General features: G+C 36.8%; 2 protein-coding genes across 4 annotated transcripts; both read left to right on the forward strand.

The window, feature by feature from the left end:
- Positions 1–9,973, forward strand: LOC132139822 (pyruvate dehydrogenase E1 component subunit alpha, mitochondrial-like). Of its 3 annotated transcripts, XM_059548437.1 has the most exons (12): positions 7–162; positions 1,368–1,388; positions 5,336–5,404; positions 5,909–6,082; positions 7,047–7,173; positions 7,297–7,388; positions 7,489–7,581; positions 7,763–7,918; positions 8,013–8,084; positions 8,273–8,340; positions 9,074–9,182; positions 9,389–9,973. In XM_059548437.1, the coding sequence occupies exons 1-12, from the start codon at positions 106–108 to the stop codon at positions 9,551–9,553; spliced, it is 1,203 nt and encodes a 400-aa protein (XP_059404420.1). In that variant the 5' UTR covers positions 7–105; the 3' UTR covers positions 9,554–9,973. The 3 variants fall into 3 exon arrangements, with proteins under 3 accessions (XP_059404421.1, XP_059404420.1, XP_059404419.1); XM_059548438.1 differs by lacking the exon at positions 1,368–1,388 and having other exon boundaries at positions 1–162; XM_059548436.1 differs by lacking the exons at positions 7–162; positions 1,368–1,388 and adding an exon at positions 2,250–2,945.
- A 1,487-nt stretch (positions 9,974–11,460) lies between these two features.
- Positions 11,461–25,038, forward strand: LOC132139821 (ribosomal protein S6 kinase alpha-3-like). Its single transcript, XM_059548434.1, has 22 exons — positions 11,461–11,805; positions 13,612–13,647; positions 17,215–17,331; positions 17,424–17,505; positions 17,648–17,728; positions 17,887–17,966; positions 18,198–18,304; positions 18,506–18,543; positions 18,697–18,839; positions 18,918–18,988; positions 19,062–19,150; positions 19,244–19,308; positions 19,783–19,885; positions 19,974–20,104; positions 20,192–20,317; positions 21,132–21,221; positions 21,308–21,466; positions 22,378–22,539; positions 22,660–22,736; positions 22,891–23,008; positions 23,110–23,250; positions 23,414–25,038. The coding sequence occupies exons 1-22, from the start codon at positions 11,743–11,745 to the stop codon at positions 23,534–23,536; spliced, it is 2,202 nt and encodes a 733-aa protein (XP_059404417.1). The 5' UTR covers positions 11,461–11,742; the 3' UTR covers positions 23,537–25,038.
- The last annotated feature ends 1,110 nt before the right edge of the window (positions 25,039–26,148 follow it).

Consider the following 26,148-nt stretch of genomic DNA (forward strand, 5'->3'; position numbering starts at 1 on the left):
AACTGTAAACTCGTTCGCTTGACGCTGGGCTGGTTTGTGTGAGAGGAAGACTGACTGACTGACTGAGGGTGAGCTGTTCCTAGTTAGCTGTGGGTTAATTATAATATGCAAAAAATGCTAACTATAATATCTAACGTTCTGAGGGGCAGCGCCAGCAGGAACGTAAGTATTTTATCTTTTGAGTCATAAAATTTGCTGTTTTGCTTAGTAAAGCAAATTTACGAATGTTTTGACGGCTAATGTAACGTTAGCGCTCATGCGATGTTGACCTTGCAGGGTAACGTACGCAAGGCCCGGCTGACACCCTTCTAAAGACGCATTGCTGTCAAATTCTCATGTTGGTGCTGGTTATTTCACGTCAACCAACGTAGCATTTATTTTTATTACTGATGTAAATATAATCAGATATTTTACTACTTGTTTAAAGTGATTTAGCTTGGCTAGCTAGCTAAAATGCACTGGGAGGGTAACGTCTAAAACTAGCAAGGCAACGAACTGTCACTGAAATAACCTATAATGAAACACTGTAACAAATTAGAAACAATGGACTGTTCATAAAACCCTTGGTTTTCAGTAGTAGTTTGCTGCCGTAATTGTCTGTCGGAAATAAAAGGTGACCTCAGTGAGAGAGACAGTCTGTCTTTCTTCATATTTACTGACCAGTGGCAGATGTCCTGATGGTTGATGTTCTGTTTTATGCAACATTTAGTGGACAGCAACGTTTTAGTCTGTTTCTAAAAGTTTAGTATTAATTATTTAAAGCCACTCAGTCCTTGTCAAGCCCTAGTGTCGAAAATGTATATAAAAAATCAGATATATTATTGTTGTTGTTGTTGTTATTATTAATAAGCAATATTAAAATTAAGTTAGGGGCATCTTTTTCCTAACCACATTATAACAAACTTTAAAGACACTTTAAAAACACACTAATTTAATTTTAATTGATTTTAAATTTTTAAACAATTGGCCATATGTAAATGTTTTTACATTGGTCTAAAAATCTAACAAAACAAGAAAGGAATAATTTGTATGTCTTACCCTAGATGTCATATTAAAAGTCGCGGTTTTAGAGTTTATATCTCTAACCTGAGAGTAATTTTTTCCACTCTAACTGTGACCTTAAGTCTAAAAATATAAGATTTGTTGACACAATGAAATGAATGTCGTTGCTTTGTTGATACAATAAAAATTAATTTGGCAGAAAAAGACAAGCATCTTTCTGTTCATGAAAATGATTATCTTCTCATCTTCTTTTGCTTTCTCTCTCAATCTCTTTCTCTTTACTAAATCTCATATCTTTCTCTCTGTCTCTCTTTCTCTCTCTTTCAATATCACGTTTTTTTACTGTTTCATGGGCTGCCTTTAAGGGAGCCGAACTGGTATCAGAGGTAAGAGACGGTCGTTTTAGAAATGTGCTTATTGACTTGACATTTGTGCCATCTGCTGTTTGCTTTAAAAAAAAAATTTAACTAATTTTTTAAAATAGTTTTTATTATTTTTGTGGTTATGAACATTATTTTGCTTATAAATATTTTACTACAAAGACTTTCTTCCTCACTTATGATTTTTAGAGCATACTCTCTTCCAATCACTGGTTTTGACATATTAAACATGCTTCTGCTACATGCTTTTTACTTATTTCTAAAATATTGTAGCAGTTGTGGGTTTGAGGGATATAATTCTGCTCCGTTTGCTCAGGTCAATAACTACAGCTCACATCTTCCCTTAAATCTCTTTCTCTCTCTCTGTCAACCACACACACACACACACACACACACACACAGACATATGTACATGAAAAACCTGTTTGAGTTCTATTGTGGCTCTTAGGTATTTGAATTTGAGATATGATTTGGCCAATATTACGTGTTCATGTGATCTAACAAAGATGTCCGTATCAGTTTTATAAAAGTTGACAACAGCTTTGTCGATGGATAAAATTTGTAGTTAATTCTGAGTAAATATTGCATAATATTTTACAATTTAATTTTCATTATTAACTTGGATGTGTGGATATCAGCATTATATTGATTATCGGGCACTCTGCTGTCTAGATATCAGTATCAACATCGGCCGTTTTGACCATTTGAATGTTATCTGGCTGGTAGCCATCAATAGTTGTTTATTGCCTGTGAGTAGCATAGTGTAGGTTAGCATAAATTAGATTTTTATTGGTTTAGTGCAGTAAAATGTCTTCTTTGTGGTCTCTAAACACCTAAAAGTCTCATCTTGCTCTTTTAAACTTGCCCTTTTTATGGCCTTCTAAATCTGACCCTCTGGAGTGACCTGTGCCCTTCTTTTTACAGTCCTCCACTCTCCGGGCCGTTCTGCAGCTCCTGGCGGTCCAGAGCGAATATGCTAATTTGACCGCTCCACATGACCATGATCCTAACCCCCCTTCATGTTTAAAAGATAAACAGCCTGACAGCCCTTTAGTTGTCCCTCCATTATCACAGATACCTTCAAACACTCTCGTAGAATATAAAGCTTTAGGACACACCAGCAGTGGCCAGTCTTCAGGAGACTCAGGACGACATGACAGACCTCAGACAGATGTTGTTTCCTCGGAGGCTATAGTTCAGAAAGAAAGTTATGTGGAACCAGTGATGACAAGTGGTTCATCCTCAGAAAAATTAAACGCGTTTAGTCTGGTTACAGAAAGAATATCAGAAAGAGAAAAACCTACATTTGAAAAGATCAGTCCTATTATAGATGTTCCTCCATCACCTGCCCTAATTAATGTTAAGTCTCTTATTAACCCAGCCACCAGTCCAGCACAGTTAACCCCTGCAGTAGCTAACAGCAGTTTTACCCTAACCAGCACAGACCCCCTTGCGCCCAATTGTCCCCCACCAGCCGGGAGCCTCCTGGGCCTTGGTAATTCCTCCCCAGAGATCACCCACTGCCAGGCTGAAGAGACTCCCTTACCAGAGCCACAGCTTGCTGTGAGTACTGGCAGCCCCTATATTAAAATACACTACCTCTTTCATATTATATATGTATAGACAGCTTAACATCATTTTTAGCGCTCCTTATGGAGTATTGCATGCCCCTTTCACTTTACCCAGAGCACTTGAAATCTCCAGCTCACAAAGCTTCGGCCAGTGACTCTTCAATCACTAAACAGATTTTTCTTCTACAAACTTTATTCATTCTTTGTTACTGTTACATGTTGTAAGCACATAAGCAAAAGATATGTTAAAGCGCTCAGCATGTTGGTCCCACATCTAATTGTGGATGGATTCCTTGTGATTAGGGATGTCAATTTTCGATCATTTCCATGATCGCTCTTCGTTTTTAAATTAACAATCAATTAATCCATTAATCGTTAACCTAATGCTGCAAAATGCGTCTATTGCAGTGGCGCAGTCACCGGCATGACATGATGTGCAAATACCACTCAGAAAAACAACAACAAAAAAAACCTTTCTCACCTGAATTAAAGGGGGTCTTGTTTGAATAAAACTAGGATTATAAAATGAATAGATGTGATTATGATCATTTTATAAAATGAAGAGAGCGCACCATACATTTGAGATCATTTTACTGACCACTAAACGCGCCTCTTTAAATGGTTTCCTGGTGCTCGTTTTTGTAATTTAAAGCACAATTGCAATGTTTTCAAATGACATTATGGCATTTAAAATAAAATGATCTCATACGTAACTGGCTGTGCTGTGCAGTCAAAGAACCGCTTCCATCACCGATGCTGCAAAACACACTGTTTCTCAATGATCGTGACCATGTGTGCGTGCAGACGAGGACCGAGCGAGCACGGGTTTGACTAGATTTGGAGGTTATTGCTCACGTCTCATTCGGCACAAATCCAAATGTTTACATATTTGCAATGGTTCGAATGTTAAACTATTATTTAGAATGTAAACAACTAGGTTTGTACTTTACACGCATTCACATATAGACGGAAAAGATCAAGTTAGGTCTGCTTTATTGTCAATTCTTCCACATGTACAGTACATGCATACAGAGAATCGAAATTGCGTTACTCTCAGACCCCTTGTGCATACAGATAACATTAACAGTAGAACCTAAAAATCTAGATCAAATATAAAATATAAGATACAGCTATACAATAAGGGAATGTAAAAAAGACATATAATAAAATTTAATTAAAAACTAAGTTAAATAAAGTAGCATATGGCAGATAGAGTGCAAATCAGTCAAGTGAACAAAAGATAAAAAGATGAATACAATAAAAATTCAACGTTTTCATAATTCATCCTCTTCACCTGTGAAAAAGCGTCCTAGGCATAACAGCAGAGTTGACCGTTGAAGTTGAATAGCTTAGACATTAAAGAAAGAAGAAGATAAAAACACACTTTGGAATAAGATATAATCTGCAAAAGTGTTTACTTTAATATGTGCACTCACAATAAAAAAAAAAACAGAAGATTTGTAAAATATTGTAAAGTAAAGCAAACAAATAGAATGTACATTTCATTCTTCATTCTTCTTCATTCTTTCCGTTAACTTGTTTATGGAGCGCTGTTACACACTTCTGTTTTAAATCCGTTATCTTAATTAAGTCAGATATATTTAGCTTTTTATGAAAATAAACTGTTATTTTTATTTTAGGCCTCTTACATAGGCTATGCATTTTTCTTTAAAGTGATCCATTTTTCATCAGTTCCTTAAAGGGTCCCATTTTTTCATTAATTAAGAATTTATTTTCAATTTATTATTTTGTTCCCTCAATTCAGTTAAATCATGGGTTATATAAGGCACAAAATTAATTAAACGTGAAAAGTTGCTTGCCACAAATTAATAAGTCTTAGGAATGAATTTACAAGTTGTAGGAATGAATAGCCTTTCTGTCCTGTGTCCCGCAGCCCTGCAAAGCGCACGATATGAAACAATTATCTGGTGAAATGACTTAGCTACTACATTTCTATTGCTTTTCCAGTCGATCAGCGATTAATCGTTGACATCCCTGCTTGTGATGTTTCAGTTTTCTACATGCAACCCTATAGTCAAAGAGATGTGCAAAGTCAGTGTAGATGATGTCAGTTTTTCACATCTAGGACTGAGTGTTGATTTATTGGTATTAGATTGCAGGTTTGTTTATGTAGTTGTTGGGTAAAATTGCATTGGTTATGTACATCGGATTATTACAGACATATTTCATAGTTTCCTGGCTTGCTTCCTGTTTCAGACAGTGTTTTTGACCAGGGTTAGTAACATCTCAGTTCCTGTCAGATCTGTGTGTGTGTCTGTGTTTCCATGTGACTGCTATTTTTTTTTTAATCATCTTCACTTCACTTTTTTCAGTAGAGAATTTAAAAAAAAATTATTTTCTATTATTTTTTATGTTTCATAGGGTGCAAGAGTGGTGGTATCTGCCAGGACCTATGCAGACTTTACCCCTCAGGCCACCTTTGATATTAAGGTGAGTTTATCAGATCAGCAGTTACTTAATTTATTATGTAATATATATTTTATTGCATATACACTAGCATTCAAAAGTTTGGAGTCTGTAACTTATAAATATATATATATATATATAATTTTTTTTTTTTGAAAGAAATGCATATAAAATGTATCAGTTTCCATAAAAATATTAAGCAGCACAACTGCTTTCAACACTGATACTAAGAAATATTTTTTGAGTACCAAATGAGCATTTTAGAATGATTTCTGAAAGATCATGTGACACCGAAGACTGGAGTAATTATGCTGAAAATTCAGCTTTACCTTCACAGGAATAAATAAAAAATTTAAATATTCACAATATTACTGTTTTTAGTTCTAATATTAAAAAAATGCAGCCTTAGTGAGCAGACTTCTTTCAAAAACAATAAAAATCTTACTGACCTTAAGCTTTTGAACTTTTTTACTGTGCATTTTATTGTATCTTAATGCTTTTGAAAGCTTCTTATGTATTTTTTGGCAGAAATGTGACTTGCACAAGTTGGAGGAGGGCCCACCACTGCAGGCCGTGCTTACAAGAGAGGAGGGGCTTCAGTACTACCGCACAATGCAGACCATGAGACGTATGGAGCTCAAAGCCGATCAGCTCTACAAGCAGAAGATCATCAGGGGCTTCTGTCACCTTTATGATGGACAGGTGCCACATGCACTACACAAACATAGACAGAAGATTATCAGAGACTCGAAGCATTCACTTTTGCCAGTGTAAAATAGTCAAATTTAAAGGGTTCGTTCACCCAAAAATAAAAATTATGTCATTAATGACTCACCCTCATTTCGTTCCAAACCCGTGAGACCTCCGTTTATCTTCAGAACACAGTTTAAGATATTTTAGATTTAGTCCGAGAGCTCTCAGTCCCTCCATTAAAACTGTGTGTACGGTATACTGTCCATGTCCAGAAAGGTAAGAAAATCATCATCAAAGTAGTCCATGTGACATCAGAGGGTCAGTTAGAATTTGTTGAAGCATCAAAAATACATTTTGGTACAAAAATAACAATTGGTCCAAAAATTACGACTTTATTCAGCATTGTCTTCTCTTCCGGGTCTGTTGTGAACGCGTTCACAACACTGCAGTGACGCTGCTGAAGTGTTATCTTTGTTATTGGGCACGCCAGAAAACACGTCAGCAGCGTCATGTCAACAGCGCCATGAACGCGCTCACAACAGACACGGAAGAGAAGACAATGCTGAATAAAGTCGTAATATCTGTTATTTTTGGACCAAAATGTATTTTCGATGCTTCAACAAATTCTAACTGACCCTCTGATGTCACATGGACTACTTTGATGATGTTTTTCTTACCTTTCTGGACATGGACAGTATAATGTACACACATTTTTAATGGAGGGACTGAGAGCTCTCGGACTAAATCTAAAATATCTTAAACTGTGTTCCGAAGATGAACGGAAGTCTTACAGGTTTGGAACGACATGAGGGTGAGTCATTAATGACATAATTTTCATTTTTGGGTGAACCAACCCTTTAAGATTATTATAGGTTTTGATTCACATGGTTGCAAATGTCAATTGTAATTGGTTCAAATGTTGACAACTTGGTGAAGACAGAAACACTTACAAGTACATTGTGTTCTCTAACAGGAAGCATGTGCGGTCGGTATCGAGGCAGGTATTAATCTATCAGACCATCTTATCACAGCGTATCGTGCTCACGGGTACACTCTCACTAGAGGTGGCACTGTTCGTGAGATCATGGCAGAGCTCACCGGTGAGAACAACAAAACCCACAGTTTAAAGTTGTGATCTCTTACAAATGTATCTCTTGTTTGTTTTTTTTATTATTTATTTGTTTCTTCTGTCCCTCTTCTATGTGTCTCTATTTCTCCATCAGGCCGTAGAGGAGGTATTGCTAAAGGAAAGGGAGGGTCTATGCATATGTACACTAAAAATTTTTATGGAGGAAATGGAATTGTGGGAGCTCAGGTACTTTAAATGAATCGACTGGAGTACTTTATGAATAGAGAGCTGGTATCAATACTGATTAAGTATTAAACCATTCATATTACACATGTTTGTATCCCAGGTGCCTCTTGGGGCAGGTGTAGCGTTGGCCTGCAAATACCTGGGCAAGAATGAGCTGTGTGTCTGTCTCTATGGTGATGGTGCTGCAAATCAGGTAAGGCACTTCTACGCAGCAGTCGAGTGTTCACCTGCTGTGAATCCTAATAACATTTCAAACAGATATGTCTGTCCATATACTGCTTTACCTTATGTTCTAACTTGTGCATTATGATGGGCCTGTAGCAGTGGATGTACAGGGAGGTTTCACACATGCTTTTTTGCACATGGTTCTGCAGGGTCAGATCTTTGAGACGTATAATATGGCATCTCTGTGGAAGCTGCCTTGCATCTTCATTTGCGAGAATAACAAATACGGCATGGGTACTTCTGTGGAGAGAGCAGCTGCTAGTACTGACTACTACAAGAGAGGCGATTTCATCCCTGGATTGAGGGTATGATGCAGGATGGACATGTCACCGTGCTTTTACTTGTAACAATTTACTCTTTATGTCAGAATATCTTCTCACCCTTTCTCTGGCATTGTAGTTGGATGGCATGGACGTTCTTTGTGTGAGGGAGGCCACCAAATTTGCTGCTGAACACTGCAGATCAGGAAAGGTTCGATTGATTTTAAATTGTAGGGATGGAAAAAAATATTATTAGCCCAATTTTTATATAGGCAGTTCCACAGTGTCAACATATAATTATTACACTTCTTATAAAATATTGTTTTCTGTTTGCAGATATGCTCATAGGATAAAAGCATTAATGTAGCAATAATAAACACCTGAAATGTATATTCATAGGGTCCTATTCTGATGGAGCTGCAGACCTATCGTTACCACGGACACAGTATGAGCGACCCAGGAGTCAGGTAATATTTTATATAATCTCAACCTAAGCTCACCACTGCTTTAAGCAACAAGCAGACTTCCTGATTTATATTTAAACAGGAGTGTAGATACAAAAGGTCTTCGTTATACAGTGAGCAATACTTTAAAGTAATAATTTTTATATCTAAACTGCTTTACCATTCAAAATGGGTAACATAATCATTCAAATGTTTGAAGTCAGTAAGATGTTTTTAATGTTTTTGAATGAAGTCTCTTAAGCTCACCAAGGCTGCATTTATTAGATTAAAATACAGTAATATTGTGAAATATTATAACAATTTGAAATAAGTTTTCTATTTTATTTTATTTTAAAATGTAATTTATTCCTGTGATGGCAAAGCTGAATTTTCATCAGCCATTATTCCAGTCTTCAGTGTCGCATGATCCTTCAGAAATCATTCGAATACACTGGTTTGGTGCTCTGGAAACATTTCTTATTCAGTGTTTAAAACGGTTGCTAAATAATTTGTGAAAAAGATGATACTGAAAAATTTTTTTTTTACTGTAACTTTTGATAAATGTGATCTGTCCTTACTGCATAAGTATCAATTTATTAAAAAACAACAAAAAACAAAGGTGTAATTTGCACAGCTCTACTTACTAATACTGAAACTCAGTAAAACCCCTGATTGTTTTTCTATATACCAATTTTTTCTTTTTCTGTTCCTCCCCATATGTGACAACGTTTGTTCTTCTTATAAATTGTTCTCATAGTTACCGCACACGTGAGGAGATCCAGGAGGTGCGCAGTAAGAGTGACCCCATCTCGATGCTGAAGGATCGCATGCTGAGCAACAACATGGCCAGCGTGGAGGAGCTTAAGGTGAGACTGCACATGCTTACGAGAGACAGACTGAAGTAGGACACAATCATCGAGACAGTCACAGTTGGACATGAGTGTAAATATTCTGAGTCAGTCACACTGGTGTATAAGGATAGGGATTGCTCCGTTATACTGAAGAATGGGAGTTTTTCGATCTGGAAGATGGACATTTCTGCAGTTTCACTAAACACTGACACCTTTTACAGGAGATTGATGTCGAAGTAAGGAAGGAGATTGAAGATGCCGCTCAGTTTGCCACCACAGACCCTGAGCCTCCACTGGATGATCTTTGCAACCACATCTTCTACAATGACCCTCCTATGGAAGTGCGTGGCATCAACCCCTGGACCAAGCTCAAGTCTGTCAGCTAAATCGCCTTCTTTATCATCCTAAGTCCCCTCCTCCTCCAGTTGATCCTCTACTGTTGGAGTGCACAGAAAAATATGATCTCCTCCGATGTGGCTATAAATTTCATAGACAGTTATTGGGAAACTCAGGCAAATCTATCAGCCACATTGTGATAAGTTGCCTCATTTCACATGTTATCATTGGCTTGTTTTCTTGTTGTCTTCATCAACTACAATTCTGACCCAATACTGATATTTTTTCATCCTATATTAGAAATATGTATCATATAAATAATGTAATATGTGCACACACACACCTCTCAATTTATACATCAACAGGAGTGACTAAATATTTAAATAATTTGACTAAATATTTTAAGGGAAATGTTTATTAACATTTATAAATTGTAAACTTGTGGCCATATTACAAAAATTTGGTGTGATATTTAATTTCGGTTGTTTCTTAACACTCTGCCAACTCAATCTAGTGTTTGAGTGTTTAAACAAAAAATGCAAATGAAAACCAAAATGAATAAGATTGAAATTAAACCGCTTAAAATGTTGCTTTAGAATGGGAAAAGGTTCATAGATGCTTACCCTTTCACTCTCTTGAACGTTTATTTAAAACTGGGTTTATGTTGTCATGTGTATATATATTATGAAAAAATGCTTTTGTTACAAACAATGTTACTGGGGATAAAACTTCACATTTGGCAATTCCAGTGTATTAATGGTTGTTTTAATAGAATTTTTGTTTAAAATCTCTGATAATTGGGAAAGTAACAATTGTTGCAGTTTAAAGGTTAGGATGCTGTTGAGATGTTAAAGGGGGCATCGGGGTCATCCTGTATTGACCAGGATGAGTCAACAAGATCAGCCAATGTATGTGTCATCCAATGAGGTCTTTATACCATAAAACAGCAAATAAATATTTCAAATACAAACTTTTGTTGTTAGTAGATGTCTTTACGTTGTTCTACATTTTCATAAATGGCCATACATTTCTTTAACCGTATAAAGCCTTTTGATACATGGTCAAAACATGTTGAAAAACCTGCTTTACACAATCTTCTACATACCTTCTGATGTTTGATTTACAGGTTATACTTTTTAGAAAGTAAGGCCTTTTAGTGTAATTCTACAAATCTCCCCCTTCCCTTCATATCTTTTGTCAAATGTAAAGTTTTTTTTTTCTTTTTTAATTCAAGTAAACAAACAAGCTAAAAAAATAGCTTTTACATTGTTATTAATATTTCAAGATGACTACTTACTGGTCTGAAGCATCATTTACTTGATTATTCATCTTTCTTTTTTCTTTATATATATATATATATATATATATATATATATATATATATATATATATATATATATATATATATATATATATATATATATATATGTATGTGAGCAAGAAAATAACCCTTTTTTAATCCTCAAATCAGCTTTTTTAAGCCCTCTGGCAGGCTACTGCTGGATGAGTGAGTGTAGCTGTGTTTTTATATCCCTCCATCTGCATTTTTTATTTTTTTTTGCATGTGCACTTTATTTATTAAAAAGTGTCACATGTGTGTTTTTCTTATGGAGGACTTAATAGATGAAGCCATGTGGATGCTACGCAAGGACAAGAGATTTAAACAGATTTGATGATCAAAGGATTTATGTTCCACATAATCAGATATGAAGAACAACCGAGGATCCTCCAAAGTGATTCAGACTGCCTTGTACAAAAAGCAGCAGAGATGATAAAGACAATGAATAGGCGATGTGAAAAATACATTTAATATCTAAAGATATCATTCCTTGACCAAATTAAACTACCTGAGGAGGACCCATGGTCATGTACACGGTGTGAACCAGTGGGTGGCCACAGTGTCTGTCCCTCGATCTGTGACGCATGGTGACGTTTCCTCCTCCAGCCTCGTTCTGACAGACAGGTGAACGAACGAACGGGGCGACGACGCCATGTTGAGCGAAAACGGAAGTGTACTATTCTGCTGTTAAAAACATCTTTTGAATTTTTGTCAAGAGGAACCGGACACTTTAGAAGTAAAAAGCTACCCAGAAGGCAGCTGAACTGAATTCTTCTTTTATTTACGCGTCAGTTTAGGACCATCCTCTTTGTGGGACAGTTTTAGTGTAACTTTACAGTGACTGACAGCGTCAAATCACTTCACGGTGGTTGATCGTAAGTTATAGCTCGGGACTTGAAGATGCCGCTGGCGCAGTTTGCAGACCCCTGGCAGAAGCTGCCGGTGGGGCATATGGAGAATGAGGTGGGTTATGTTACGTTTAACCAAGAAGAGTTGTTATGCGGTGATTGTGTGAGGTAACATTTAATCCGACACATCGTTTCACGGAGGAATGTCAGTGAACAGTCTCGAAGTGCATACTTCAATTTGCAAACGCTGTTTCGCTACTTTTCAGACTCATAACTTGAATACAAAAAAGTGCGTGCTTCATAGTTATGAGTCGACATTAAAATTCAACTAAGAATTAAAAGCGACATGACGTGCTTCTTTTAAATGTTAACTCAGAAATTTAAATGGACCAAAGTGCCTAGTTACTTGGTAAAGCTGGAGAATGTAAACCGTCGAAGCAAGACTTGACCAGACAAGCCCAGTACGAGTGTGTGTGTGTGTGTGTGTGTGTTCGATGCAAATTTACTTTTTTTTTTTATTGTCACTTAAAATGGACACTTGGTTGCTTTTTGTTGCTGGTTGAAGTTTGTCTTAAGTACGGATTGGGTAATAACCACAGGGTGGGGAACTACGTTAACTTCTTATAGACTAACTGACAGGCATTTTCTTAAAACATTAGTGAGCTCTCAACATACATAGACAGCAATTTTTGGGCGTAACCAGACGTGCCAAAAATAACATAAATGTGCAATATATAAGTTTATGATACCCCCAAACACTGTCTATGTAGGTAGACGGCCATTAGGTTTTGAGTCGAGGCCAGCGTGTTTATGATTATGAAGATTATGAAACAATGCATTTTTGCATTCTGGACCTGTGCTGGCTGTTATGCTCTATTAGAATTTGATCAAATTAGACTTTCACTATTTTCCCTGCAGGCTTGTATGTTTCTGTCTGTGTCCAGATTTAGTCTGTGGATTACATTTTCATATTTTTTTTACTGTGAAATTATCTGGATGAGATATTAAATATAGCATTTAATTAAATGACCCTACTAATGCAAAATTAAAATACATAGAACTGTGCATATTATCCAAATCAGCATATTAAAATGCTTTCTGGCAATGAAGACTTAAAAAATTTGGCTTTGTCATCACGGGAGTAAATTACATTTTAAAATATATTTTAATGGAAAGCAGTCATTGTAATAATAATAATTTACCATATTACTGTTTTTACTGTAATAATGCATCCTTAACAGACAAAAAACATTTAAAAAAAATTGTACTGCCCCAAACCTTTGAACAGTAGTGTGCATACTGAATGAATATTCAGAGTATTTAAATATTTACAGTGCAGTGTTTTATTCAACTTTAAAAAGAGAGTAGATTCAATTATATGTCTAGTTGTGTAATAAACAGATATGTCATGCAGAAATATACAACTTGTACTCTATCACTCTATCCTGTCCTACTCTTTCTCTAATTAACTTCCCTTTGATCCCGGTTAATTCCTTGGTCCGAAAATAGCCGTCCTACGCTGCTTTCTTTTAGTTCCCTGTTTATGTGTGGAGTGGACCTATAAATAATCACTTTGTCTGTGACTGTATGTAAACAACAATCTTCCACACTGCTGTTTTACTCTTATGTCAGTACATGGTCAGATGATTTGATGTTGCACATAGTTATTATCCCTCATGGAGCCATAATATTTACAAATGACCATAATAGTTTTGCAACACTCATTTAAATAAACCTTCTTAACTTAATAGACTGTATTTGTGATTTCCTGTACATCTTTCCTGTTCCTGAAGACCACTTTATGTTTTTTTTGTTATTGTTGACATGTTGTGATCATAGCCCTTGCAAATGCTGTTGTAATACTAACATGACGTACTCTGTTTTATGGTAATAATAACATCATATTTTTCACGGTTTGTAGGATGACTCCATGGTGGATGATGATGCCTCTGTTCAAGTAAGTTTAAGACTATGTATATATGCATTTTGGGTGTGTTACTACAGAATTTGTCTGTCAAACTGAGCCAAATTATGTTGACAGGTTCAAGTACACCGGTTAAATGGGTTTCTAGAAGTTCCTCAAACAAGCTCTTTATTCACTGACTGCTTAAGAAGAATTTGATCTACTGCAATACCCCTCTGTCTTTCAATTGAAAGATGTGTTTCCTATGTAAGCAAGTCGGCTTTTAACATCACATTTCCTGTCTCAGAGTACAGCCTGGTTTTATTGGTTTCCTGTTGGATGAGTGACATGGCAAGCCGCCAGTAGGAGAAGAGGAAGTTAATCTTTCACTTTAAGCAGAGCTTAATTTTCCAGCAAACCAGCAGAAACTTTTCTGAAAGCTGTCAGAGATCATTCATTTTGACCCAGAGCAGTGGGTTCACTCACTATACAGACACACACACACACACACACACACACACACACACACACACACACACACACACACACACATTGTACTTTAATATATTTTGGTTAGTGGGTGGAGTCAGGTGTCATATTACAAAATATATTATGGTCTTTTAGCATCAAAACTTTTTATAATCTTGACAAAATACATATCATCGGAAAGGTCTGAGTCTTAGGATTCCATATTTGGTGGCATATTTTGTGATAGAAGTAATATTGACAGAGATATTTAGACATATGTGACAGAAAAAAGCATTACAAAAATTCAGTGGAGTTTTGATGGCACCCGGTGGCTGTTTGTGGTATAACACCCTAAATAAAATCTCTCAGGAACCTACATTTTTTTATATCAACTTCAAATTTGGAACATAACTTTTTTATGCTGAGTTCACACTGTATGATTTTCAAACTCGTTGGATCGCTGTTGTTTTCTCACTGTGTGACTATCTGGGGTAGCATTCAGTTGCTACTGTGTTCACATTGCACGATGGATCAACGACAGGGGGTTTCACACTGCATATCTTCACAAAAAGAAGAATCGCCGACAGCTCTGTCTGATAAGCAAACTCTGTTTCACAACAAAATACACACGAGAAGTAATAAGGAAATAACGCGAGAACCTGGGTGCGTCAGACTGGAGTTCTCGAGTGAGACTGGATTATAAAAAATAAATAAATTATATATATATATATATATATATATATATATATATATATATATAGTCCGCAAATTGTCTGTGAGCTAATTTCCAGCTACAAGGAGAAAAAGAAAACAGATTATAAACAGGAGGGAGATGCAGGGAACAGGGATAGGGTGTTGATGTTGTAGCTGGTCAAGCAAATGTTTGTGCTTGTTTCTGTATGATATAATTGTTAATATATCTATTAAAATACTTGTATTCTGGTCTTTAACTCCTTTCCGAACTTCCCTTTGCCCTGTACATTGATCTCTCATTGGCTGTAGGTCATTGCCGATGTAGTTTTCAGTCAGAAATCATTGCACTCAGCGTGATTTTGAATCGCAGCCTGCTCCAGTTGTTTAGCATCCCAAATATTTTGTGGGTGACGGTGACATGTCGGCCCTCAGATCGCGTCTTTGATAATTCACACTGCGTGATTGTCACTCACGTGAACGAACACTGATTTGCCTCCGATTTTGGGCATTTGTTGGCGATTTCGCAAAACCTGTCAGCAAGTGAAAAATCGGGCTAAAATCGTGCAGTGTGAACTCAGCTTTAAACCAAAGGCTTTCATTCTTAGCAATTTTGGATTCAAAAGTATTTTGAAAAATATTTATTTTATACAAAATAAAATAAAAATGGTACAGTGCATTTTATTAACAGTTCATTTAAACCAGTAAATTTTGATACTTTAATATTTTGAAATGATTCCACTTCTGCAATAATCTACAGATTGTCTTTTTTAAAAAGAGTCCAACCTTAGGGACTGTATTCCATAGCATCCATGAATTATAACAATTTAAGTTTGAATAGTGAACTTTCACATATATATTTAAAAATGGCGGGTGGCACTTAAAGGGTTAAATGTTTGTATTTTTATTTTTATGATACTCTAATGTTGACCAAGACAAATTTTTTTAGATGGAATAGATGCATATTACATTTAAAAATGCAGTAAAACAGTAATATTGTTAATATTATTATAATTTAAAAGAACCGTTTTGTATTTGAATACATTTTAAAATGTAATTTATAAAACATTTCTTATTATAATCATCATTGTTAAAAGCAGTTATACATTAAAACCGTGATACATTTTTCTTTTCAGGATTCTTTGACGGATAGAAAGTTCAAAAGAACAGCATTTATTTGAAAAAAGTTTTGTAACGATGTTAAAGTCTTTACTATGTCTTAACTAAAAAAAGTATTTATTTAAAACAAACAAATAACAACAACAACAAAAAATACTTACTGACCCCAAACTTTTGAACAGTAGTGTATATTTAGGCTTGTCCCATTGAATGTGGGAAGTAGAGAGTCAAGATGTTCACATTGCGTATGTAACACCCACATTCACTTCCTGTTCCTGTTGTGAGGTGTCCCTCAGTCATTATCCTTGGTCACGCTTCAGTTATAATCTACCCTGGAATCTACCAGCACACTATCGGACTCCTCTTTCTCATGACAGGCCCCCTCAGTCACTTCATCTACTCTGCAACTTCTAGAATTTAAATGCAGAATTTTGAAATGGATAATTCTTGTCCTGGATGCTGATTGGTCAATAAAGTGTTAAAGCCATGCTAACATGCACGATGTATAAACAGCTACCAAAGTTTATCCTTATTGTCTCAATAAAACCACCTTCTCTGACTTCCATGTTTATGAAACAAATGGCATTGTCTGTCATTTGATGAGCTTCTAACTATTATGCCTATTTTGACCTCTGTGGTGGATATTGACATCTCCGGTCTTTTTCCATTATCAATAAAATATCATATATCATCCACCATTCAGTATTATTCATATCGGCAGACTGCTGTGTTATTTATTGATCAAACTGTTTGTATGACTAGATTTTAAGTCACTACCACCCTGTTTTCCATTCAACTGTATGTTTTGAGAGAGAGCGGGAGGGGAAGAAGGAGATAAATGAGATGAGTTTTGAAATCTTAGCTCTATCTAATACATGTTATCATTAATTTTTATTTTAGCATCCAGAGTCGGATGATTCTGACCGCACTTTTACACTCATCTTTTGCTCAGATTTGGGTATTCGGTCCGTTATTTATTCAGTTAGTCAGATGTGCCTGGTTTAAACCCTCTGCTGCTTGTTTGTGGTGTTTATTGTCTCTCCTCATACAGATTTGGCACGCTGCTCCTCTGCAGAGACAACAGCTATCAAGGCTTCTCTTTAACATCCTCTCTCATTGTGTGTGTGTGTGTGTGTTTGCTTGACTCTCAGACCGTTTTTGGCATGAGTTTATATTGATGTGTTGAAGTGATGGTGTGTTTTGTTTTGTAAGTTACACTGCTGTGATGAGTGTTTTTAAAAGGACAGAAGAAGAGACGTGTTCTGTGAATGCTGGTTTGGTTTTGTATGCGCACGTTTTGTTGATGACACAAGCATCCTCATATATCGTATGTCTCCTTCATAGGAAGAAGGCTTGATCAAGGAAATCAGCATCACTCACCTTGTCAAGGAAGGCTCGGAAAAAGCAGACACACGACAGTTTGAACTCTGCAAAGTGCTGGGCCAGGGCTCTTTTGGCAAGGTGAACTGCTCAGATATGACAACATGATGCGTTTTTATTATTGTATTATAATTCTGTTGGTTTTTAATACATGACGGTTTGCGTTTCTGCAGGTGTTCCTTGTCAGGAAGATAACTGGGCCTGATGCAGGACAGCTCTATGCTATGAAAGTGCTAAAGAAAGCTACACTGAAAGGTGTTTTGTATGTTGTTTTATGTGTTGGCATTTTCTTTAAAAATATTTGCTGATAGTGCAATATTATTGAACTTGTACAAACTGAAAAAGGAAGTTTATGGGTATTTTAATGTTTATTTTGTTTGGGTGTGTGTGATAACAGTACGAGATCGAGTGCGTACAAAGATGGAGAGAGACATCCTAGTTGAGGTCAATCATCCTTTTATTGTTAAACTGCACTATGGTGAGTTATTGACATCCCATCACCAATCAGATGCTTACACTTCATGGTTGTGCACTTCTCTTGAACTTTAATTGAACTTACAGTACAACTTCTTTTTTTACTAGTTAAATTTTAGTACCCTTGTTACAGATCTTGAATTGTTCATTTTGATTCCTCAGCGTTTCAGACAGAAGGCAAACTCTATCTGATTCTGGACTTTCTCAGAGGAGGAGATCTCTTCACTCGCCTGTCCAAAGAGGTGAACGACGTGTCTAAGGACAGATAATCCAACACACACTGTTTTTAAAAGAAGTCTCTTATGCTCACCAAGGCGGCATTTATTTAATCAAACCTACAGGAAAAACTATAATAATATTACAATTTATAACAACTGTTTTCTAATTATATATATATATATATATATATATATATATAATTAGAAAATTCTTGTGTAAAAATAGATTAATTTCTCTTTCATGTCTTTATGTAGGTGATGTTTACAGAGGAAGATGTAAAGTTCTACCTCGCAGAGCTGGCTTTGGCCTTGGACCATTTACATGGACTGGGAATCATCTACAGAGATCTCAAACCAGAAAAGTATGCTTCTTATACACGTATTAAGTCAAATGTGAGGTGTCTTGGCTCAAAGTACAACAGCAAAGGGCATAGTAACTACATCTTTGAGAACACATTAGTTAAGAATAAAAATTTAACAGATTTTATACATAATAATCGCACTTTGACTAACCCAATGCAGTGCACATTTTCATGAGTGAACTAAACTTGAATCTCTTTCAGTATTCTTTTGGATAATGATGGACACATCAAACTTACAGGTATGTGTTTCATCACTAATAATGATAACATGGCATATAGAAATCTTGAATGAACTTGAGTTGTAGTTTAAGTTTTGTTCTCAAAGACATTACTATCTTTTTTGAACATTTTGTGAGTATGTATTAGATTTGTTGTGTCTTTGTGTTTTTAAGACTTTGGGTTGAGTAAAGAGTCCGTTGATCATGAGAACAAGGCATATTCGTTCTGTGGTACGGTGGAATATATGGCTCCAGAGGTTGTCAACCGCAGGGGCCACACTCACAGTGCTGATTGGTGGTCCTACGGTGTGCTAATGGTAAGAGGGATAACATGGTATTTGTATATTGTAATATTTGCATAACAGTGCAGTGATTATGTATTTCTACCTCGTCAGTTTGAAATGCTGACTGGAACGCTTCCATTCCAAGGGAAAGATCGAAAGGAGACCATGACAATGATCTTAAAGTGAGTCAAAATACTCAAAATACTGATCTTCATAACTGAGTCTTTGCACTGACGTTGGTTTCTGTGTCTCCAGAGCAAAGCTGGGCATGCCCCAGTTTCTTAGCCCAGAGGCCCAATCTTTGCTCCGCAATCTGTTCAAGAGGAATCCTGGCAACCGCTTAGGTGAGGAAAGCTCATTTTCAACAAGTTTTCCAGAACAGGTTGAATTTGGTGAATTTTGAGTCTGTTCATTGAATGTTGGGGTTGGAATTTCAGGAGCTGGGCCTGATGGAGTAGAAGAGATCAAAAGACATTCATTCTTCACCAAAATTGACTGGAATGTAAGTTTTTAAGAAAAGCGTTTGAATCACAGATATAATAAGTCCAATAAATAAATAAATCATCTAATCATCTATGCTGCACCTATGATTAGAGGCTTTTTCATCTGTCAGTTTCAGTCAATATTGGTTGGATTTTAACTAGATTTGGATATCTAATTGCCTAATTTCCTATATTTTTACATTTAGATTACCTTTTGCTGTCATCAACTGTTCACAAAGTTAATCTTAAAGGCATTAACAATTTAATAAAATCAAAATGAATATCCAGTTTTCATACTGTACTTTATAATTTTGTGATGCCTACATTTAAAATAATTCTAATGTCATATTTTTTTATTTATTTAGACAAAAATAAGTATAGAATTTCAGTATTGACTATTTAATAGTTATAACATGAAAATAATTATTGGCTTATCAGCCACTATTGTAATATCAGTGAACTCCTAATTTAGAATTTAGTATTTTCCCCTCTAGAAATTATACAGAAAGGAAGTGGCTCCTCCCTTTAAACCAGTCATCCAGAGGCCAGATGACACATTCTACTTTGACACCGAGTTCACTGCTAAAACCCCACGAGGTATGTGATGCCAGTGCTCACTTTCAGGAGATGCATTTCTAATCACAACAATCTGTTAGTCCTCACTTTACTTTTTCTTTTGACTCAGATTCTCCTGGAGTCCCTCCAAGTGCCAATGCCCATCAGCTCTTCCGAGGGTTTAGCTTTGTTGCCTGTGGAGTAGAAGAGGAGATCCAGCCGCCCATTCAGAGCAACCTCAACATGAGCGGTATACTGCAGGTATCATTGCATCATTCACACACTCCTCTCTCACACCTGCCACATCAGTACACATGGGAATAAAGTGTATGCATGTATGTTATACAGCAACCCCACCGGAGCGCCCTTCAGTTCACAGATGTATATGATGTTAAAGAAGACATTGGTGTGGGCTCCTATTCCATCTGCAAACGCTGTGTGCACAAGAGCACAGGCATGGACTATGCAGTCAAGGTAAACCGACCTTTACATTTGTCTTGTTACTGATATCTTTATGGTGCTTATAGTTTTAAAGAAAGGTGTGTTGTCAGTAGATCTTAGATCGGGCCCAACAAATCAAGCCCGACCCTACCCGAGCCCGAGCATGTTGTGTCCGAGCCCGACCCGACACGTTCACTGTAATTATGAGCCCGAGCCCGATTTAAACCGGACCGTTTTTAATATGTGGGCCGTTATAACCAGGGTTTTTTTTTTTTTTTTTTTTTACTGCAGGTGCTGCTGTGCTAGATCATTTAGGCTATGGGGGAGCTGCGCAGTTATATATATATATATATATATATATAAATGCGTGCCTCAACTAATGCACGAGACAAAGCCAACACATATGTTGTCACTCCCCACGACTAGTTTAAAATGTTTCCATACCTCCGATTTTCCTCCAAACTTGCTCAAAGTTAGTTCTCCTCTTATAATTTTTTTCTTTGCTTCTTCAAGCTCCATGTTGCACTTAATCTACTGAATAGTACAGCACGCACAGCAGGTGTGATGCATCACGCATGCAAGACTGCGAGTGGACGAGACGCTGCGCATGACACGTGACGTGCTTTATCAAGGGCCCGACCCGACCCGAGGACGGTGGCGGGAAATATCAGCCCGTCCCGGGCAGAGAATCTAAGCTCTAGTTGTCAGTTCTGGATTGTTGATGTCAGTTGTAAAAAAATTGTTTTTTCAATATGTATACAATAACATTCAAAAGGTAAAGGGCGGTACAAATGTAAAAGATTTAACAAGGCTGCATTTAGTCTCAATGGTTTTGATTGGATTGCAGATTATCAGTAAGGATAGGAGAGATCCAGCAGAGGAGGTTGAGATTCTGCTGCGTTATGGACAACATCCCAACATTATCACTCTGAAAGAGGTTTGTGTGCATGACCTGTGGATCACTTGTATCTGGAATGTCCCAGGTGTTTTCTCACATTATTCTGAGGCTTTGTGTGTTTATAGGTATTCGATGATGGGCGATCGGTGTACCTTGTCACAGAGTTGATGAAAGGTGGAGAACTACTGGATAAAATTCTCAGACAAAAGTTTTTCTCTGAGAGAGAGGCCAGTGCTGTCCTGCACACCATTACAAAGACTGTTGAATATCTGCATGCCCAAGGGGTAAGTGCATTTGCACACACAACAAACATTACTGATTATTATTTAATCTACCAAGGATAAATAAATACACATAAATATTTTCTCAATATAATGGATTTCAATGGTGGCTAATGGGCTAAAGGTCTAAATTGCAGTTTCAATGCAGCTTCAAAGGGCTCTACACGGTCCCAGCTGAGGAATAACAGTCTTATATAGTGAAATGATCGGTCATTTTCTTAAACAAAAAATAAAATGTATATACTTTTTAACCACAAATGCTCATCTTGCACTACCTTGACTTCACGCATTATGCAGTCACGTCGGAAAGGTCACGTTTGAAATAAGTAGAAGTACCAACCCAGTGTTTACAAAGCGAACATGCAAAGAAAGTCAAATGCCCTTTACAAAAAAAGGTCAAAATGATGTCGGATGATTTTGAACTTGGAGAAGAAAATGAGATGGGATTTTTAGCCCTATCCTACCTTTTTGAATCGGAGTACATAGACGAACAGCTAACTGTGCTTGAGCTTTCCAATGTGATTACGTAATGCTTGAATTTGCAGACACACATCGCGGAGCTAGTGCAAGACATGCATTTGTTGGTTAAAAAGTATATACATTTTAGAAAATGACCAATCATTTCACTAGATAAGATCACTTGACTGGGATCATGAAGAGTCCTTTGATGCTGCACTGAAACTGCTTGAAACCAGGTTAGACCTTCAACCCGTTGGCCAACATTTAAGTCCATTATAAGGAGAAAAATCCTGGAATCTTGGATGACATGGGGGTGAGTACATTATCAGGAAATGTTTATGTTTTGGTAGTGAACTTATCCTTTAAAAGACACGCACCATTACTTTTACAACACATTAAAACTTGAAAAATTATGTATTTTTATTATGGCTAATAGATTGGCAATGTGGTTGCAGGTAGTACACAGAGACCTAAAGCCCAGTAATATACTGTATGTGGATGAATCGGGCAACCCAGAGTCAATCAGGATCTGTGATTTTGGCTTTGCCAAACAACTCAGAGCAGAAAATGGACTGCTGATGACACCATGCTACACTGCTAACTTTGTTGCTCCAGAGGTACCTGTTGATTTGTTTTAGATGAGACTAGATATATCATAACATAAATCATATATCATATAATATTTTTGTAAGTTATTCTCAACACTCTTATTATTAATGCTTGTGTTATCCACTCAGGTCCTGAAGAAGCAAGGCTATGATGCAGGTTGTGATATCTGGAGTCTTGGAGTTCTCCTTTATACCATGCTTACAGGGTACATTAACACATAATACAAGTCAAGACTTACAGTACTGCATGCATTTTTCCATAATACCTTAAATGTTGCGTATGGATGATGCAAGCATGATTTAGTTCAACAACAATATTCATGTCAGTTTGAAAACTCACCCCTCGTATTCATTCCTCAGATTCACTCCATTCGCTAATGGCCCAGAAGATACGCCGGAAGAGATTCTGGCTCGGATCGGCAGTGGGAAATTCTCCCTGTCTGGAGGATATTGGACTTCTGTATCGTTTGAAGCTAAGGTTAAAGGCTCTCCTTTTTGTTTATCACACTTCCTTATCCTAATCTAGATGTTCAGTGTACAGTATTTGATGTATAATCTTTTAAACCTTTTTGTTGACAGGACCTGGTATCAAAGATGCTTCATGTTGACCCTCATAAGAGATTGACCGCTGCTCAGGTTCTTCGTCACCCATGGATCGTTAACAAGGATCAGCTACCAATATACCAACTCAACCGTCATGACGCGCCTCATCTAGTGAAGGTTTGCTTTGCAGTAATAGTTTCAAATGTCAAAACTAACATATGGTTCCGAAATTTAACCATGGTTTCCTTGTCAGCTTAACATTCCTGCATTGTCATTATAATACTAAATGCTTATGTTTGACTCTATATTCTTATTAAAAACACATTATCTTTTATCTCAGGGAGCAATGGCAGCCACCTATCAAGCCTTAAACAGAAATGTTTCTCCTGTACTGGAGTCTGTGGGTTGCTCCACACTCGCTCAGCGCCGTGGTGTCAAAAAGCTGACCTCTACTGCCCTGTGACCATTCAGAACAAATAGAACGTAAATTTGTGAGATGTATGGCTGTTCTACTGTCATCATTGAATGGCAGCCCAAACCAAAAAAAAACAAAAAACAGTTCTTCTTTTTTTTTTAGTTCTTGTCATTCATCATTGCTGCATTATGTAGAATATGGATTGATCTCCTAAAGCTCTTAGGAGAATATTGAATTCATATACAATTGTTTTATGAAAATACTCTAGGAATTTACTTCATATGGAATTATATACAAATATTAAAGTATTTCCATCATTCTGTGTAGAGATAGTGTACGATGTTAAGAGACTGTGATACACAGTTTGTTTTCTGTATTGTGTGGTAAATGTCATGTCCGGAGACTGCATGGAACCGTATTATTGATAGCATCATTTTCTGATCGTGGCTGTGCCCATCCTCCTCAAGACAGACCTCACATGCTGAAATGGCTTACTCATTTCCTTTTAAAAGAAAGAGCTGCCAGTCAGTAATGCCACTATATGCAACTTCAGATGGTGTTTAAACATGGTGCAGTGTTGAAACCATTTGTCAAATCAAAGAGAACTATGCAAGTAAATGTACAATCCTCATTGTATGTCCCTAGACATGTAACGTCTTTATCACAAACCAAGTATTTTGTGTCGATAATGTGTTTTTTAATTAGGCAAAGTGGTCCAAAAACCCTTTGTCATGCACATGTGTCTTAAGGGTATTTGATTAGCAAAAAAGGCAGTCCAAATAGTGACCTCGTACTTCAAATCATCTTCCTCTCCAGCAGACCAATACCTTTCACATAGGAGCTAATCATCAGAGCTTGCATGAGACAACTTGTGTGCTGTATCTTTCATAATGGATATGGTGACGTTGCATAGGAGCTGACGTTAGATGGATATATAAGGGCAGGATTTTTTGTTGTTGTTGTTGTTTACTGGGAATGACCAGTATACTGCTGTCTTACTCTAAGTGATTCGTAACACTCCTCTTTTTGTATTTCTTGATGTTCATTCTCTTCATGAAATTAAAGGGAAACATGCAGGCTATATTAATCAAGATTGTTCCTATTTTCTCAATCATAATTTTAAAGACTATTCAGAATGTATTATTTTTATACTGGGAGATTAACTGTTTTTTATGTTAATGTATATGTTTGTCTGGATGTGAGGCCATATGTTTGGTGAGAGTCTACAGACAACCTCTTGTTCTGGAGTTAATTTACATGAATTATTCAAACTTTTCGTTTTAATTGTTGCTGCTGTATATTAATAATCACAGTAAAGTTTTTTCAGCACATTTGTTGTTGGGAGAACTGGTTTTTATTCCTGTGTTTAAAAAAAATGTGATTAAGTAAAACAAATCTTGCAATATAGTTTTAATTTTTTTCTTTAATTACTCATCAACATTGAAACCCTGAAAAATGTATTGTACTCAATGAACGTTCTGGCGCTTTGTGTTTCTAACCTAGTGAAATTGTGTAATTGAGACAATAAATAAAGCTTTTATGCAAAATCATGCTTTGCGCAGGCGTAGTTTAAGCGGAAGTCTTCGGGGAAAAGGCAGGGGGCAGGGTTTCATATTTTTTTGAAGCACCCCTGAGCGCCGCCATTGGATAGCGGACCCCCACCTGCTGTTAGCATTCCATTGACTCCCATTCATTTTGGCGTCACTTTGACAGCGAGTAACTTTACATCTGAGGCGTTTAAAGACTCCATTTGTCCATTAATTGCTTCTAAAGAAACACAAAAATGTATAAAAGGCTCCATTACCTTGTATCTTACGTTATGTTCCCGTAGAAGCAGTTTTTGTAAAAAATAGGCTAACGATTGCGTCATAACCAGCGACTCTCTGTCGCACAGTAGAGAAATTACCGTATGGACAGGAGGAGAAGCTCGCAGGCAATCTTTTACTGTCTGTGAGACTATCGGGGGGACGTGGAGGCATGAAGTCAAGGGAGATAATTAATTAGAATACGTACCAAAATGTGTTTCTGTTCACGCTCGCCTTCTCTGGAAGATTCGGTGGGTGATTCAGATTTCTCTTGGCACAGCGATTAGAACATAGACATATAAATACCTAGACGCCTCATTGGCCGCTCGACCGCACGTCAACGTCGCTGCCATATTGGAGCGGGCAACTCTCACAGTGTTCATCTTCAGTTCTCTCTTCACAGCAGTTCAGTCAGTGTACTGTTGGAGTACATGAATTACTCCGGGATATTGGTTTGTTTGAACTCAGAGGGAGTGTCAGCCACATTAAAAAAGTTAACAGCTTAAGTCATTTGTGGATTAATGCGTATTAGAGATGCGAACCGTTTAAAAAGATTGAGATCGATTTGGTGAACTGAATGATTCGTTCGCGAACCGGATATCCAGACTGCTTTGATTTGAACTCTCTCTCACAACAGACACGGAAGAGAAGACAATGCTGAATAAAGTTGTCGTTTTTGCTATTTTTGGACCAAAATGTATTTTCGATGCTTCAAAAAATTCTAACTGACCATCTGATGTCACATGGACTACTTTGATGATGTTTTTCTTACCTTTCTGGACATGGACAGTATACCGTACACACAGCTTCAATGGAGGGACTGAGAGCTCTCGGACTAAATCTAAAATATCTTAA

The sequence above is a fragment of the Carassius carassius genome, chromosome 4 (assembly GCF_963082965.1).
Source record: "Carassius carassius chromosome 4, fCarCar2.1, whole genome shotgun sequence".
In the NCBI taxonomy this organism is placed as follows: Eukaryota; Metazoa; Chordata; class Actinopteri; order Cypriniformes; family Cyprinidae; genus Carassius; species Carassius carassius.

Bases quoted from the DNA above. Each gene is read 5' to 3' on its own strand.
- LOC132139822 (XM_059548436.1), top strand. From the start codon at position 2,607: ATGACAAGTGGTTCATCCTCAGAAAAATTAAACGCGTTTAGTCTGGTT. The intron at 7,919-8,012 runs GTATGATGCAGG...CTGGCATTGTAG, and splicing joins ATTTCATCCCTGGATTGAGG to TTGGATGGCATGGACGTTCT. The intron at 9,183-9,388 runs GTGAGACTGCAC...CACCTTTTACAG, and splicing joins CCAGCGTGGAGGAGCTTAAG to GAGATTGATGTCGAAGTAAG.
- LOC132139821 (XM_059548434.1), top strand. From the start codon at position 11,743: ATGCCGCTGGCGCAGTTTGCAGACCCCTGGCAGAAGCTGCCGGTGGGG. The intron at 19,309-19,782 runs GTAAGTTTTTAA...TTTCCCCTCTAG, and splicing joins TCACCAAAATTGACTGGAAT to AAATTATACAGAAAGGAAGT. The intron at 23,251-23,413 runs GTTTGCTTTGCA...CTTTTATCTCAG, and splicing joins ACGCGCCTCATCTAGTGAAG to GGAGCAATGGCAGCCACCTA.